This window comes from Lycorma delicatula, chromosome 5, assembly GCF_047948215.1.
Source record: "Lycorma delicatula isolate Av1 chromosome 5, ASM4794821v1, whole genome shotgun sequence".
Lineage (NCBI taxonomy): Eukaryota > Metazoa > Arthropoda > Insecta > Hemiptera > Fulgoridae > Lycorma > Lycorma delicatula.
Window position 1 is genome coordinate 27,575,196 of NC_134459.1, and position 18,980 is coordinate 27,594,175.

Consider the following 18,980-nt stretch of genomic DNA (forward strand, 5'->3'; position numbering starts at 1 on the left):
CCTCCTGAAGGCCTCCAGCGCCCACAAGGGAGCATTATCACCCACTTTGAGAACGAATGCTTTAAATGAATGAATAACAATCTGCCAACATGATTTTTTCAAAAATTTTAGAAAATGATGACCAGATGCTTAGTAGTCTATTTTTACTGACTTCAGAATTTTTCCCTTTTTATGAATTGACTTAATTTTTGATAATTTAAATTTGTAGGACTATTTTACAACTTGTTAATTCTTTTACAACAATTGTGTATTAAATATTTTCTAAACTTTTAGATTTCATAATTTTAGGGATACTCCATTTCATCCAGTGGTAAAATGAGTTTTATCTTTTAACCTACAGTACTTGAAACTGTAAACTTATTAATATTATTTTTAATTATATATTCACTGCTCTTCTATGAAGGTATGTCTTGGTGTAGTTACTCATTTTTAGTAGACTACAAAAACTCTTATGTTTATATCAATAACATATAAAATATTTTTTATAAACATAATAAAAATATTTTGATGTTTCAAGGTATAGGGAACAAGATTTGATAATGATGTTAAAATTTATTAAATAATATAAAGTATGTATATTTTTTAACCATATTGCCCCTATAATTTGGTTTATTAATATTGTTGGAAAATAGTTATAAAGAACTTGTAATTTTTTTTCAGAATGATTTGGTGTGCTGTGGTGTTCTTTCAGGAAATAGAAATTTTGAAGGCAGAATTCATCCAAACACTAGAGCAAATTATCTGGCATCTCCACTTTTGGTTATTGCTTACGCTATAGCTGGCCGTATGGATATAGACTTTGAAACTGAACCTATTGGTAAGTTATAAATAAATGATTATTTCTCTGTTTTAACTGTAATAATTCAGTTTTATACTGATACACAATGTTTTTGTTATCATTGATTTCATAAATTTTTTTTAATCGGTTACTTTCATTTGTTTTGTTAAATAGGCAAATCACCTGTTGGAAAGAATGTATTCCTCCGGGATATCTGGCCAAGCCGTTCAGAAATCCAGACTGTAGAATCTCAGTTTGTTATTCCAGCTATGTTTAATGAAGTATATGCTCGTATCGAAAACGGTTCTAACAGATGGCAAACTCTAAATGCACCTTCTAATCAGCTTTATCCATGGGATTCTGAATCTACTTATATTAAGAAACCACCATTCTTTGACAACATGAAAAAGGTATACTTAGAGTTAAGTTACTGTTACTTCTTTCAATTTCATCTGTGAATTATGTATCCCGTGACGCATTATATCCAACATTAATAGTCAAAATTTTGGTTGTATTATTTTATTTTACTTACCCAGAACTGTTAAGAAAGATAATATTTTGTTCTATCATTCTATCATTACTCTGACAGGTTGAATATGACCTGCAACATATCATTTCTAAAAAAATTATACAAGTTTCTTACTAATAATCATTAAAATTGTATATTTAGCAGTAGTATTTTAGAATTATTGTTATTAATAAAAAAATTCATAAAACATCCCCTTTAATTATGTTTCCCACATACATTTTCTTCATAAAGGCATATTAGGTGTCCTTGGGAGGGTGGATAGATGAAGTGAAAACAACTTGGCTTTAGTTAAATTGATGGTATTTGTAGAAATGGTATTAAAACACCCAAGACTGACTCACATCATGGATGTAGCTGTCTCACTATGGAAAACCATGTCTGTACATCCATTTTATCAGTCAATATGTTAAATTTTTTTTATTAAAGATAAAGTTGTTACCTAAAGGTCATGTTGAATTCATATAAATTTGTATTATTAAAAAAATAGATGGTTTATTTGTTTATATTATCTTTTGCATAAATTAGTTTTTATTATAAATTTTTAATTCCAATGTATTTGATATAATTTTTTTTTTCTTAAACCTGTATTGCAGGAATTACCAAGTCATAATTCAATTAAAGGAGCTAGAGTGTTACTTTTACTGGGAGACTCTGTGACAACAGATCATATTAGTCCTGCTGGAAGCATTGCAAGGAACAGTCCTGCAGCTCGTTATCTTGGGCAAAGAGGGTTTGTTGTTTTTATTTTATTTTTTGTATAAGCTCTTCATGACTGTTAATTTATTAAATGTTTTTCAAGCTTTTTTTGTGTTAACCAATTCACAAAGTGATGAAAGCCTCAAGTTTGACATGTTTGTTGCATTTGTTATGTTAATACATATTTATAGAAACATTTAGAAGAATGTATACTTAGTATAGATGAATTTTAAAATATGTTAGAGTTATTTTAATGAATTGGTCTGATTTTTTTGTCCAAGTGTTCCTTCCTGTACTCAGCTTAGTAAATATTATGTTACAATGTGATGTTATTATTATTTAAATTGTTTTTAAACTTGCTTTTTGTTGAATTGTCGTTCAAAATAAACAGAAAGTCATATAATTTTGCTAGCCAGCTAAATTGTAAATAAACAGTGTAACTAACATGATTCTTTTTGTCACTTTGGCAATGTTATCAATACCACCACCCATTTATCAAATTATTTTACCTGCTATTGTTTGTTGTCTTTCACACATTTGAGAAAACTATAAGAAATATGTAAACTTTTATGGAAAAAGGCTTATTAACAAATTTTCTTAATAATTGTCTATAACACATATTCATTTTTAATACTTAACTTGATCATAAGTATTATTGCTCTTTAATACTTAACATTGGAATTAATGACAAGCGCTGGTTCTGCTACCCTGAGACCCAGCAAGATCAACTGCTGGACTGTAATTGGACTTGCTGCCTCTTGTGAGGCAGTATAATCTCAAAGTAAAAAATAAACATATCCATGAATATTAATGTAGATGATTAAACCACTTAAGACAGTATTTTATATTGTTATGATGGGCTTTTTGTACAAAATGTCATTTTCTACATTTTTGTTGCTTACTAATATTTTTCCACTTCTTTTTTTTAATCTTTGGAACAAAATGCTTTGAAGGATGTTACTTTATTCATTATTTTTCACATTTCCCCAAAATTTGAAGTCTTCAGATCATGCAAATTGATGTGATTGCATTATGTGTATTTTTTTGTTTGTTTTAAAACATCAAAAGATTAAAAAAGTAGCTGATAGTTTAAAACTTGTGTACATCTTCATATAGTTCTTAATTTTATAACATATGTACAATTTGATAAACATTGCATACTATGATAGCAAAAAATGTGCTACCAAAAAGGAATCAAGCTGTGTTAGTTGGTTGTTGACAATGTGAAGCCTCCACACAACTAGTGATTGACATTGACATCTCTATCATTCTGTTAGACATTGAGCTAGTGTCAGAATCTCATGGTTAGATAAAGGGAGGGTGAACATCTTTCCCATACAAACTGGACATTTGGCTTCCATTCTGGATGATTTGCTCCATCATATCACACTCATCAGACCAGATCTGAGACCTATAGACCAAGTTGACTTTTACTGATTTCCAAAATTTTATAAAAGTAAAAGCTTGTTAGAAGTACATTAGTGACAGAAAATATGATGAAGGTATTCAAAGTTTTATATTTTACTATACATTTTATGTTACAAAATATTCGCTAACTACATGGGAAGATGGATTAAGATATGTAAAAGTAAATAATTTTTTTTTTTAAGAAATCTTTATTAGTTACTTATTGTTGTAACTAGAGCACTGTTTGATATATTACATCATAATGTTATCTATATATTTAAAAATATAAATTTTTGAAATGACAAATCAAACCAAATGGTTTGAAGCTAGTTATTAAAAAAAAAAAAAAAGGTTATACAGATACAGAGTGATTCAAAGAAACGGGAAATTTTGAAAGTTGTGTTGGTAGCCGTGGGTGATTAGTACCACTTGATAAGTGGCGCCAGCCTCTCTAATCTAACCTGCCATATAGTTGTCATGGATCCTTGGAGTGGTGCGCCACATGCATTTGCTATCAAAGCGTTTTAAAAAAACAATGACAGTGTGGAGGGACCGCGTAGAGAATTTCGCCGTCGTTTTTATCTGGGACGGCACGACCGTGTTCCATCAGCACATGCAATTAAAACATGGATATCTAATTTTGAGGAAACCGGTTCGGCAATGAAAAAGAAACCTTCAGGCCGTGATCGAACCGTCCGTACACCACAGAATGTTCAAGCTTTACAAGATGCTGTCACCCGAAGTCCACATCGGTCAATCAGTCATCTCTCAGCATCTTTACAATTGCGTAGTTCAAGTGTTTGAAGAATGTTAGTGAAGGACTTGCAATTCCATCCATACAAGTTGCAGATCGTCCAGGAACTGAAACCGAACGATGCAGTTGTGCGAGCACAATTCTGTAATGTAATGCTTCAGAAGATAAATGATAACAAAGACTTTGTTCACGAACTGTGGATGTCAGACGAAGTGCATTTCCACCTCAGTGGATTTGTTAACAAGCAAAATTTCAGATAGTGGGCACAAGAAAATCTTACGCAGCTACATCAGTTTCCGTTGCACAGCCAGAAAATGACCGTGTGGTGTGCTATGTCATCTTACGGTGTTATAGGCCCTTATTTTTTTGAGGATGACAACGGTCTTGCGATAACAGTGACGTCGGCTCGTTATGTAGCTATGCTTGAAACCTTTGTTGTGGAACAACAAAAGAGATTTCCACTGATTCTTAACACAGCCTGGTTTCAACAAGACGGAGCAACGTCACGTACTGCACGAATACCGATGGCAGCTGTACACCGATTGTTTGGACAACGTGTCATTTCACGAAATGGTGACATTAAGATGGCCTGCCAGATTGCCTGATCTCTCAGCTTGCGATTACTTTTTGTGGGGGGTCACCTTAAAAGCAAAGTGTTTCACAGTAGACCTGCTACAACAGAAGAATTGAAAGCAAAGATCCGAGAAGCAATTGCGGAAATCCCAGTTGAGATGTTACGTCAAACCATGAACAATTTAATGAAGAGACTTCGTGAGTGTTTACGTAGAAGAGGAGATCACCTGCAAGATATCATCTTTAAAAAATAAACTAAAATGTATGTATCCTAAAATGGCAACATTTGTACAATTACATGAAATAAAATTCATTTTCTAAAAAAAATTTTTCATTAACGTTATTTAATTTTTAATATTTCCCGTTTCCTTGAATCACCTGTATTTATGGTTATAGACTTCTATATAAAAAATCTAGTTTCAAATATTTTTTGTTGTCAACAGGAAACTATGTAGATATTTAGGATTATACTTTCCAAAATAGGGGTAAAATTTATCTCCTTCCTGATGTAGTTAAACAACTTATAAATCATTCGATTATGAATGATTCATGAATTTGTTGATTTATTTGCTTATCATTTTTTTCTTCTGTTTAGATTAACACCCAGAGAATTCAATTCTTATGGTTCTCGACGTGGTAATGATGACGTAATGGCAAGAGGAACATTTGCTAATATTAGATTACAGAACAAATTACTAGGAAAACCCGGACCAAGAACTATTCACATTCCTTCAGGCGAAGAGGTACCCAATTTAATCTTAATAATTGTGTGAAATATTATCTTTTAGAATCCAACTGATACCCTTTTCAGTAATAAACTTATTTTACTTTTTATTAGGTTAATGCACGTCTTAAAATGTGAAATGTAGCTTAATTTGGTTATTTTGGCTGATATAGAGAAAATAAGTTCTGCTGTTAGAACTGTGCACTAGACTGCTGTCAGAAAACTAATATCCAGTGAACAACCAGTAAGGCTTAAACAAAGTTACATATCTTTATACTATATTTTTGTGTTGCAATATTTTGAGCCACTCCTAAATCACATTCTGTGATAGATGTTTCCCATGAATTGAAATTTAGAAAAAGAATGAATTTTATTTTATCAGATTGGGTTAACTGAACTAAAGATTAGCAATTTAATAGAAAATTTTGCATATACTTAAAAAGGAGACATTGACATTATTTTCATATTGAGATGTGTATACAGAGTAATAACAGTTGTGTCATAAACTTCTAGAATGAGTTTTATTTTCATATTGTAGTAGTGTTTTTCACATAATTGAAGCATGCCATCTCTCATTTTTTTATTTTCATACAGGCTTATATATGTAAGCATCTGAGATTATGTATGAATGACAACATGGTTCAGTGAAACGTGAAGAATGAATGTGCTCTTTCAGACTTAACATTTACATTATCAGAAATTGTGTATATTATGTTTTCACTTTAAATAATTACCAATAGTTATACTGGTCTTTACTATCAAAACCATAAATTCTATATGCAACTAAGTGAAAACAAAACATAAATTGGTAACAGTCTTTCATTCAGCTTCATGCATTAGAAACTGTGTTAAATGAAGCATGTGGAGGATAATTTATATCCAGAAAAAGGATAATGACATGTGATTGAGAGTTCATTATTTTTTTTTTTGTATGAATGTGTTAACTGAAAATCATTGTTAGTTTTTAAAATCTGAAAGTCTGTTAAGAATCTTTAAGTCAAGAAAGATAACTAAGAATTTCAACTGCAAAGAAACACAGTAATACAATCAAACTGTCATTGATTACCCTTCAACAAAATCATTTTTTTTAACCTCAATAAAACTCAGTAAATTTCAGTTATATATAAAATTTCATGTGTCTTTCATAGTGAAAATCATGTTAAGAAAAAATAAATATTGTAGATAATAAAACTTAGGCTGCTAAGCAGTATCCTAAGTTGTATCCTCTGAAACCTGATTGTTCTCAAGCAACGTGAAATATGATGGGTTTAAAGTAAATATAAAAGGAATTGATGGATTATTATGTTTAATAAACTGGTTCCCATATTTGTATGTAAATTATTATGTGTATTATTATTATTTTTTTAATTAACATTAACTATATTGGTTCATCTTTCATTACATGATGTTAACAGTTTTTCGTGGCTAACAACCATTGCAGTCAATGAATGGTATTACAATGAAGTAAAAAAATTCTGCGTGTGTTGGTTGATTATAAAAGTGACTCATTATGCAGCAGATTACATACTAGTTAGGTTCTGTTAATTTATAGTTTGACCAACAGTAAGTCATCGGTCCTAAGATGTGGATACCTGTTTGCTTAACAGTTAGTTAAACATAGTTATATATTCACAATTAATAAATTATTCATTCAGGATTAATTTATGACGTATGTAACATTTGTAATATTTAAATAATATATATATATATATAATCTAAATATTTAAACTAAACTAAACTACAATGTCAATACTCATTTTCTCAAAATTTTAAATTAAGGTGTCATAACTCATTGGGTATTTTTTTGTATAGTTAATAATGTCACATGATAGCATAAAATATTTTTTCTCAGAAAAAAAATTACTTTGTCAGGGATTAAAAATCCTGTAGCATATTTAGAAGCTAAAGTGCTTTTGTGTAGGATGTTGAACAGTCCATGCTAAGTCCAACTTAGTCCATGCGCATATCCATCTAGCTCATACATTTATTTGAGACAATTAATTTATGACGTATGGCAAAGGCTTGTGAATGAAAATGTATGATGTGTAATGTTTTTGTACATGAATGAAAAATCATTCATGGATTTTTTATACTTGGATTCAAACCCAGACTGCCTGAAAGAAAGGGTAGGAGAATTGAAAAAAAAGTAAATTATATTTATGTTTTTAAGTATCTTATTTTTTTATTTGTTTTTTTGGCAATTAAGAAAAATTCGAAAAAAATTTTTTTTGAAAAATTGGATAGTGTCTGTGTGCAAGTGTTGTATTTTTGGTTCTTTAATTTGTTTATGTGGATTTTCTTTTTTTCTGGTTTTTACTCTTAAGAATTTTTTACCACTATCACAGAAATCACCACTTAAACTTTTTGATTAGTGATTTTAATCTGTTTTCGGAAAGTAAATATTTTTATGATAAAAAAGGTAATTCAGATGGTTTTTTATCCACTTCAGGATCAAAGTTCAAAGAAGCAAACCCATAATTATTTATTAATTTGGTTTATAGAAAAATTAAATTGAATTAAAAAAAATAGTAATATTAAAGTACATTCATAAATGAAGTTTATGATAATAGTTATTTCTGTGTAAATTATGTATTTGTATTTCTGTATGGATGCTAAATATGGACAACAAAAAAATCAAGACACTGTTTGAAGGCTGGAGGCACTGGAAAAACAGGAAGTTTCCATCTATAAAATAGTTATTATCATTTAAACGTTATACTGATTTAATTGTGGAAAACTGATAAAATTAGTCCACCTTGTTGAACAGTAGGGCAAAAAGCAAATATTCATAGCTAGCTATCAGTGGATAGGACTGGTTTAATTGTCTGTAGCTGCTGAATGAACAGCAACAAGAGAATTGAAATAAATAGCAATCTTTACTGTATAATTTATATATTCCTACAGGCCTGTATAAAAATAAAATATTAATGTTATTTTTTAACATTGTTAAAAAATGTTTTATATTTTTATTAATTGTTTTAGTTAAAGTAAGCTCTAAGTTGTGCACAGTATTTTCTATAAGTGTTTGTTTTGTGTGTGTGTATGTGTATGTGTGTGTGTGTGTGTGTGTGTGTGTGTGTGTGTGTGTGTGTGTGTGTGTGTATTTACATTTTATATACGTCTGATAATAAAATTTGAATCTGCCCTCATTTAAATAGGTTTACAATTTATTTATTTTTTAAATGATCATAATTAACCTGTATCAATTTGAACAGATGCTTGTTGTTATATTACATATAAATGTTTCTAAATTGAGGAAATATATACATCCTACATGTAGTAATGAGCAAATTACTGCAAACACAGATGTGTTCACTTCACATACACAATTTGGCATCGACTCGACTATGTACTACATATTTTTTTTTTTATATCTTCATCATGAAATCACAGCTACATTATTGTTCTAATAAGGACAATTTTTGTGATGGAATTCAGTTTTGAGAATTGGTTTTTGACTATTGCCCAAAAATTTTCATTTGGGTTTAAGCCTGGGAATTTCATGGGTTTAATGTTTTGTTCTTCTGAAAGTTTGTCCACTTTTTGGCAGTATGACATGGTGCCACATCTTATTGGAACACTCCATTGCCTTATGGAAATTTGTGTTGAAGTTGTGTCACAACTCTTAGAATCTTGATATAATCTATCACTTCAACATAACATCTACTGGTAATGATGAACAAAAACGTTCAAATGTGAAACAACCTGAAACATTTTTTTTTTTCTGGGGATGTTTAACCGATTGTTGGATATGAGCCAGTGGTGTATTTTCATCTGATGCTTTTCTAACTTATGGAACCCTTAATTTATTAATGTATGGCCCCCTGAACATAAAAATGTGACTTGTCAGAAAACATAACATTTTTCCAGTCTTCTTTGGTCCAGTTAGCACGGCTTTGGCCCACAAGAATTCTTTTTTCACATTAAACTGGTGCAAAGTGCAAGAAGTCAGCGTCTAACATGTCACATGTAAATCTGTTTCATTGGTTGCCAATTCTCAAATTAAGTCCACAGAAGATAATTTTGGATCAAGTTTACTTTTTCTCACTAATAACTAATCGTATATTGGAGTAGTTTTTCTTTTACAGCCACATTTGCCATTTCAGAAGCTATTTGTCATTATATCATACTGGTATTCCCAGAAAAAGAAACAATTTTCAAACTCTTGCTTGAAATTATGTCCATTATTATATATTGAAGATGTACAGAACAAAAATTTGATTTTAACACAGGTGTAGGATTTTCCTATCACATGGGTTTTTTCTGATGCACGACTTAAACACACAATTTAATTTAAAATAATTATCATTTTTTTTAAAATGTAATATATTTTTGTTTGTTATATCAGTGATTCTAATTAAAGCCTACGCGTGTACCGTATTTCATTTACACATGTGGGGTGGTACTAGCAGCCACTTTAAATACTTTTTTACACTTTAAATGTTATTCATTTATTTAATTCTACTACTAACCTGTGACGTCACATCATAGCAGATGACTTCAGCAGCTGTATGTCAGTGCTACACTTGCACTCCTTGTGGTGAGAGCGGACTTAGCCACTAGTTTATTTAGAGCATTTTTTGGAATGGGGTGTGATTTTGCAAATATTTTTTTTGAAAATATTTTTTAATTGTTAACAAACATGCCTAAGAAAAATAAGACCTTAATTAGGTGAAATCTTGAGATACTGAGGGTGACATTGCTCTACGGCAGACGTTCTCAAACTTATTTTTCTCATAGACCACTTTCAAAATTTTGCTGGTTCCAGTGGACCCCCTGCAGCTACATTTCTACCATATTTCCAGTCGACGGAAAATGTAAAGATTAGATCTAACTATGAAAATTTGCGTTACGGCTGAGTTCCACGAACTAACAGCTTCTGAAAAAAAAGTGAGAATTGATCGGTTAATTTTTGATTTACTGTGCTGTGAGTGGATGTCAAAAAAGTAAAGTTGGCCAATCAAAAAAATGCTTCCATCCAACTTTACATTTTTGACATCTACTCACAGCACAAGAAAGCAATCAATTCTCACTTATTTTATTTAGAAAACTTCCCATTCAGAGTGGTAAAAAGCAAAAGCAAAATAGTATTTTTTTTGTGTTGCATTTATTCAAATATGTAATCATTACACTATTAATTATTATTGTTATCATATTGCAATGTAATATAATAAAATTGTCATAATATAATTAAAATTAAACATTAATAACGTAATGTAACTTCCACAATGACAATCACAAAATAGTTACAATTTTAATGGGAGGAATGTACTTGATGGATTGACAGCAAATTATCAATATTTGGCTTCAGTTTTGTTTGGAATAAGCGCAAATCTCCCCGTTCTGTGATATTGAACCTGCTCCTTTTTTTTGATAAAAGGTTTGTAACGACACTAAAACTTTTTTCGACAAGATATGACGAGGGAAAAGCTTTCTCGCAATTCCCCACAGTCCAGGATATTTTTCTGGTATTTCTGCCTGCAGCCAAAATGTTTGATACCCTCTTTTAAATTTCACCTTCAGCTGCTCATTAGTGCTAAGCTCGAGTAGCTCCTCTTGTAATATCACATTCTCCACTTCCATTTCATCAAATTGATTTATGATCCATGGTGGTATTTCCATCGTCAGAATATCTTCAAATCTGATTTTGAAGTCATCATGCAGAGCAATTAAATGTTGAACGTATGTCTGAATATCCTCATCAAGGCATTCTACCTGTGACAAGTTTGAAAACTGGGAAAATACGCGACGACTAATATTTTGCTACATAAATTTCAATTTTCCAAGAAAGTTTTCGTGGACCCCCGCTTACGAATTCCCATTTTTTGTCATGCCAACGTAGACCCCCATGGACCCCTGGGGGTCCACCTGGACCACTTTGGGAATCAATGCTCTACAGCTTCACCCCCTTGACCTTAGTTGAAAATTTAGTGGCAATAATGCCCCATATATAGAAGTAATCTGACCGAGTTTGGTCAAAATTGGCTCAGTAGTTCTGGAGATATAAGGCAATCTTCAGTAATGGTTTTTTTTTAATTTTTTTTTCTTTTTTACATTTACACATTAGAATACATATGTTAACATTTTTAGAACAAATATTTGGTCAGTCAATAATTTTTTTTTTTTTTTAATTTAAAACATAATATTTAAAATTTCCTTTAACATGTTGTCAATATGTTAATACAATACTTATTTTTTGTGTATTTTTACGGGCATCGACTACTAAGGTCATTAGCCCTCGTCACATTCTTAAAGGAAATTAGTATCACCATGAGGATCGTCATATGTAAGGGTGTAAAGGGCCCTTACATTTTATTTAAAAACACAAACTACACAGAAACATTAAAACACCACAAAAACAAAAACAAAACAACACTTATGGGGTGTAAAGGGCCCCAAAATAAAAATTTGAGATAAAATTCTCAAAGAAGATAAAAGTAAAACTATAAAAAACAATAACATACCATTTCATTTATTTTCTTATACCCGTCTTGTTTAGTTGTTAATTTTAGCACCCTCGGGGCGTCAAGAACAGCCGTGAAGCGCAGTATATTAGTCGCGCCAGGATGCCGTGGCAGTTGACTCCTTATAAACAGGCTACAGGCAGCCATTGCACTTACCCATAGCCTCGTGCCCTGAGTCCACCCTTGAGGGGTCCCCCATGCCATCATCAGACACACCCCGACTCACTGCTCTTGAATGCAGACGAGCCAGGGTGGCCTAGGCAAGAGGGCTACCTCCCGTCACTATGTGTGCCACGCTTCGAGACTCCCATATATAAATAAATGAAACTACCTCTTAGAGACTTTATCACAGCTTTAAATTTTTCACTTTTACAAACTTCTAAGAAGTCCACTAGCGTGTAAAAAAGAGTAACTATCTTTTCTTCATTTCCATTATCCAGATTAGCAGTAATATCATTTCTAAGACGGAACCTCTTTCTGAGGTCCTCATATATGGTACACTCTTCTATTAGATGCTTGACTGTCAGTGTTTTATTACAAACACCGCACATTGGTCTCTCTTCGCCGGTTAACAAATATGAATTTGTTAATCGCGTGTGACCGATTCTAAGTCTGGTCACAGCTACTTGTTCTCGGCGAGTCAACTTCACGTCGCTTTTCCATTTATATGGAGAAGTTTTAACTGAGTTTAATTTTGTATTTAAACTCCTCCCTCCATTCAGTATTCCACTTGTTTTTAACTACGTTAGTTAGACAGTTTTTAACATCTGCCACTCTTACAGGAAATGCATCCAAATCATCGCAGACTATTGTCTTTCTGGCAGCTTCGTCTGCGTTCTCATTACCTGTAATACCAGCATGCCCTGGAGTCCATACAAATACGCATCGCTGTCCTCGTTGATTTAAAACATATAAAATAAACAGGATGTTTGAAATTAGGACATCCTTAATGTTTTTGTTCCGAATTGCAACAAGTGCACTTAGAGAATCGGAACAAATTAGCACTCTCTCTTCGCAATAATGTTCTGTGAAGCGAAGAGCTTGCTGAATGGCAGTAAGTTCTGCCGTATAAACACTGGTCATATCTGGCAGTTTCCTACAATGGGCTTCTCCATTTACATATATGGAGCATCCAACACCATGTTCGGTTTTAGAACCGTCAGTATAAATTCTAATATGTTCTTCATAACTACTTACGGTTGCCAAAAATTCCTGTTGGATGATCTCTGCTAGCTTCTTTTTTATTTCTCCCTGAGAGAGATCCAACCTTGTATTTACTGCTGGCAAAAGCCATGGCGGTATTTCTCTTGTGGAAATTGCTATTGTATCTGGAATAGCAATTTCGTATTTTCTTCTTAATTTGTGGTATCTAATTCCGGCTGGTCTGGAATAGGTAGCATGACGTTCATATACTGCAGCCATTGGATGATTCATGAAAAGTTTATTATTTATATGGGCAGGAAAAGCCCATACGTTTGCTGCATATCTTAACAAAAGGATCTCTCTTCTATAATGTAGTGGCATTATTCCAACTTCGGACATTAGACTTGTTGCCGGACTTGTGCGGAAAGCGCCTGTCGCATATCTAATTCCGCTATTATGAATTACATCTAACTTTCTTAAATGCGACTTTCTAGCGGATGAATATACGATACATCCGTAGTCTAGTTTCGATTGAACCAATGCCTTATACAGTCTCAATAATATCTCTATCTGAGCCCCAATTGATATTCGATAAACATTTGATAATGTTTAGGGCTTTTTTGCTTCTAACACTCAAGTCCTGTATGTGTAATCCCCATGTAAGGGATTTATCCAATACTAGTCCTAAATATATCTCATGTTGTCTTTATATTGTATTGGATCATTGCCGATTGTCAGCGTAGGACTTTGATGAGGAATTCTCTTCCTACAGATGTGTACACAGCACGTTTTTTCTGGTGAAAATTGGAACTTCATTTAGAGCGTTGATCGCTCGTTGCAATTTGTATTTCACCATAGCAGTCTTGTTGCTGGCATACACAATTGCCAAATCATCAACATAGACGCTTTTGCTGATTTCTACTGGAATCGCTAATATAAATTTATTAATGGTGATTATAAACAAGGTACCGCTCAATGGCGAACCTTGTGGTATGCCATTTTCGAAGATTTTTATAGATGAATATTTGTTGTTGACACGTACTTGAAAAGTACGGTCATTCATATAGTTGCTCAATAAGATTGGCAGTTTGCCACGAATGCCCCATTTATGTATCTGGAGCATTATACCATGACGCCAGGTCATATCGAAAGCCTTCTGAAGATCAAAGAAGACTCCGACACAATGTTTCCTTGTAATAAAGCTGTTATATATAACGTTCTCTAAGTTAATCATTTGATCAGTGGTAGAATGGTATTGACGAAAACCTGCTTGTTATGGCGATATCAGGTTTTCTTTTTCCAAAACCCAAACGAGTCGATTAATCATTTTTTCGAATATTTTTCCCATAGCGCACATCAAGGAGATAGGACGATAGCTATTGGGATCCGTTAAATTTTTATTTTTCTTTGGTACTGGAACAATATGAGCTTTTTTCCACTGCTGCGGGTACATTCCATCCCGCCATATTTGATTATACAATTCTAATAATCTGCGTTTTGCAGTGGTATTCAGCTGCCTGATCATATTATAATGGATTTCATTCGGACCAGCAGCTGTGTTGCCTGCTTTTTCCAACTCTTTCACAAATTCTTCCATTTTAAATGGTACATTATATGAGTAATTATACTCAGTTCTAAAATTTAGTAGACCTTCAAGTTGTTCTTTTTTGGTCCGAAAACCTTCTTCGTAGTTGGCCGTTTTGCTGGCCTTCTCGAAGTGATTGGACAATAGCTCTGCGATTTCGTTTGGAGTGTCTGTACTGATATCTGATACAACACTGTACTGATATCTGATTCATTTAAAATTTCTTATCAATGTATTACTAACTTAAATAATATTTATAAGAATGTCCCCGTCAAATATGTCTGCATATTCCTTAGGCTGAATTTACATTTATATTTCTATATATAAAATCTTTCTAAAATTTTGATTTTTTATTATTACTTTTGCATTCAATGTTTACTTTTACAATTATTTTCTAACTAAACTATATGGACTACAAGAAGTTTAATTTATATTTGTATTTTTTTTTTTTTTTTTTTTTTTTTTTTTGAGAATTCAGGTAATTCATTAACATACACAAAAGCAAAGTAAGTAAATAAGTTAAACTTAACAAATCAATTCCAACAATCTATTTTCACAGGATCCCACATCTTCAGTTAGTATTTAATTCTATAATTACATTAAAATAAAATTATTTTCATAATTTGTGAATTTTGAAGATGCAGGATTCCATGAAAATCGAATCGATTCTTGTAATTAATATGGTAAGTATCTATGTACTGTGTTTGTTTTTTTGTCTTCATTCATTTCACTGGTTTGATGCTGCTTTCCAAGATTCCCTTTCTAGTGCCAGTCATTTCATTTCGGTAAACCCCCTACATCCTACATCCCTAACAATTTGTTTTACATATTCCAGACATTGTCTGTCTGCACAATTTTTCCCATCTACATGTCTCTCCAATATTAAATCGACTATTCCAGGTTGCTTTAATATTTGGCTTATAAGTCAGTTTCTTTTTTTAACAATTTTTTTCCAAATGCTTCTTTCATCAATTTTCCACAACACCTCATTATTTGTCACATTATCCACCCATCTGACTGTTAACATTCTTCTATAGTACCACATTTCAAGAGCTTCTAATCGTCCAAGTTTCATTTCCATGTAAAGTTACATTCCAAACATATACTTTCAAAAATGTTTTCCTGATATTTAAATTAATTTTTGATGTAAGCAAATTATATTTCTGTCTGAAAGATGTTTTGCCTGTGCTATTCAGCATTTTATATCGCTCCCGCTTCGTCCATCTTTAGTAATTCTACTTCCCAAATAACAAAATTCTTCTACCTCCGTAATCTTTTTCTTCCAATTTTTGTGTTCAGTAGTCCATCTACATTATTTCTACGACATTTCATTACTCTTGTTCATTTTCATGCAGCAATTCTTACGTAAGACTTCATCCATGCCATTCATTGTTTCTTCTAAATCTTTATTATTCTTGGCAAGAATTACTATATCATCAGAAAATTGTAGCATCTTTATCTTTTCACCATGCACTGTTACTCCGGATGTAAATTGTTCTTTAACATCATTAACTGCTAGTACTATGTAAAGATTAAAAAGTAACAGAGATAGGGAACATCCTTGTCAGACTGTCTTTTTTATTACAGCTTCTTTCTGTGTTCTTCTATTTCTATACTTGAACCCTAAATTTAAAATGCTGAACATTTTATTCCAGTCTACGTTTTCAAATGTCTTTTCTAAGTCTATAAATGCTGTGTATGTTGGTTTGTTTTTCTTTAATCTTCCTTCTTCTATTAATTGGAGCGCTAAAACTGCTTCTCTTGTCTCTATACCTTTCCTGAAACCAAATTGGTCTTCTCCTAGCACTTCTTCCACTCTCCTCTCAATTCTTCTTATAGAATTCTAGTTAAGATTTTTGATGCATGAATAGTTAAGCTAATCGTTCTGTATTCTTCACATTTATCTTCTCCTGCTTTCTTTGGTATCAAGACAATAACACTTTGAAGTCTGATAGAACTTCTCTTTTTTGTAAACATTGCACACCAGTTTGTATAATCTATCTATTGCTTCCTCACCTGCACTGTGCAGTAATTCTGTAGGTCTATCCCAGGAGCCTTTCTGCCATCAAATCTTTTAATACTGTCTTAAATTCAGATCTCTGTATTGTATCTCTCTTTTCATCCTCTTCACTTCCTTTTCTTCCTCTATAACACCAGTTTCCAATTCATTTCCTCCATATATATCATTAATATATTCCATCCATCCTGTGCACAATCTTTACCACATTATTAGATTTTAAATTCTAATAAAATTTTTAATTCTACCTCAAAATTCTCCTTAACATTCCTGTATCTTTGTCTATTTTGCCAATCATCATTTCTCTTTTCATTTCTGAACACTTTTCTTTAATCCACTCCTTTTTTGCTAATCTGCACTTCCTGTTTATAGTATTTCTTAATTGTCAAGAGTTCCTTTTACCTTCCTCATCACTAGCATTCTTATACTTTCTATGTTCATCGATCACCTACAATATATCCTTTGATATCGAAGGTTTTCTACCAGTTCTCCTTGTTTCGCCTAAGTTCACTTCTGCTGATTTAAGAATTTCCTTTTTAACATTCTCCCATTCTTCTTCTATATTTTCTACCTTTACTCATAACTCTTGTGATGTCCTTCTCAAAAATGTTCTTTGCTTCCTCTTCATCAAGCTTCTCTAAATTCCACCGATTCATCTGACACATTTTATTCAGGTTTTTAAGCCCCAATCTACATTTCATTATCACTAAATTATGGTTGCTATCAATGTCTACAACAGGATAAGCTGTGCAGTCTACCAGTTGATTTCTAAATCTTTCTTTAACCTTGACATAATGTATCTGATACCTTGCAGTATCACCAGGCGTTTTCCATGTGTATATTTTTCTATTATGATTTTTAAACAGAGGTTGGCAATTACTAAATTATACTTCATGCAAAATGAAATAAGTCGGTCCCCTCTTTCATTCCTTTTGCCCAGTTCGTATTCCCCACAATATTTCCTTCCTTGCCTTTTCCGATACTTCCATTCCAATCTCCAACTGTTATTAAATTTTCATTCCCTTTTATGTATTTAACTGCTTCATCAGTTTCTTAGTATACACACTCTACTTCATCATTATCATAATGGGCACTTGTATGCATATGGACGTTAACAATTGCTGTCGGCTTAGGTTTAGATTTTATCCTTATTATACAATGATTCTACAGCTAAGCTTTTTGAAACACTCTACCTCTTCCCTATCTTCTTGTTCATTATAAAACCTACTCCTGTCTGCTCTTTATTTGATGCTGAGTTAATTGTTCCTAAATCAAATGACAAAAAGTTGTTTTCCTCTTCCCACCAAAAGTCACTAATTCTTACTACATCTACATTTAACCTTTTTTAGATGTCTTAACATTCCACACTGTGTCATAGAATGTTATTTTTTTAATTTTCTGGTGACCCCTTCCTTAGCAGTTCCCACCCGGAGATCTGAACGGGGGACTAGTTTACCTCTGGAATATTTTGCCAAGGAAGGCCACCCACCCATCTTTGTTACATGAAAATGCAGAGCTAAATTTTTTTTGGAAAAAAACGGCTATAGTTTTCCATTGCTTTCAGCTGCACAGTACTAGATGTTGATATGGCCGTTTAAGTCCTCCTGACCTACACCCTTACTATTACTGAAAGAGCTGCTGTCCTTTTTCAGGAATCATTCCTTAGTCTTGCTCTCTTAAAAGATACTTCTCCAATAGGGTTGCATCTTCGGTCCAGCTACTCTGCATCACTGAGCACTCAAGCCCCCTCACCATCAGCAAGGTCTCATGATTCATAGAGGTAGCTACTGTGTTTAAATCTTGTTAATTATTATATTATATGTTTATGTAATTTATATATATATATATATATATATGAATTATAATTAATATATATAAGAATGAATTATAATTTTAACATTTCTACTTCTATTTCAGTTGGATGTGTTTGATGCAGCTGAGAGGTACAAAGCAAGTGGTACCCCTCTTATATTAATTGTTGGAAAAGAATATGGTTGTGGATCATCTCGTGATTGGGCTGCTAAGGGACCTCTTTTACTGGTAATTATTCTTTATTGGACAATATAGTTATAAAATAACTAAAACTAATTAAAAAACCTATTAATGTTTTCTTCTTTTTTTATAAAAAAAAACATAGTTAAAATCCCATTCTTCTCATAATCAGAAATGAATTATCCATCCATAAATAAATAAATTAATTAAATCACTATTTTTTTAATTGAAACATATTGCATAAAAAGTGGACTTGCATTGAATTGAGCTGGACTTGCATTAGAGCCCTACTATCGAAGATATAACTGATCATAAAAA

At 32.2% G+C, this 18,980-nt stretch overlaps 1 protein-coding gene across 3 annotated transcripts in view; it reads left to right on the plus strand.

Moving 5' to 3' along the window:
- The window catches only part of LOC142324832 (cytoplasmic aconitate hydratase-like), a 120,642-nt gene that overhangs the window by 90,242 nt on the left and 11,420 nt on the right, over positions 1-18,980 (plus strand). For all 3 annotated transcript variants that reach the window (XM_075365850.1, XM_075365851.1, XM_075365849.1), the window contains 5 exons: positions 661-817; positions 953-1,188; positions 1,901-2,037; positions 5,333-5,480; positions 18,588-18,710. In XM_075365850.1, coding sequence (XP_075221965.1) covers positions 661-817; positions 953-1,188; positions 1,901-2,037; positions 5,333-5,480; positions 18,588-18,710 — 801 coding nt within the window. The remainder of the gene's footprint in view (positions 1-660; positions 818-952; positions 1,189-1,900; positions 2,038-5,332; positions 5,481-18,587; positions 18,711-18,980) is intronic.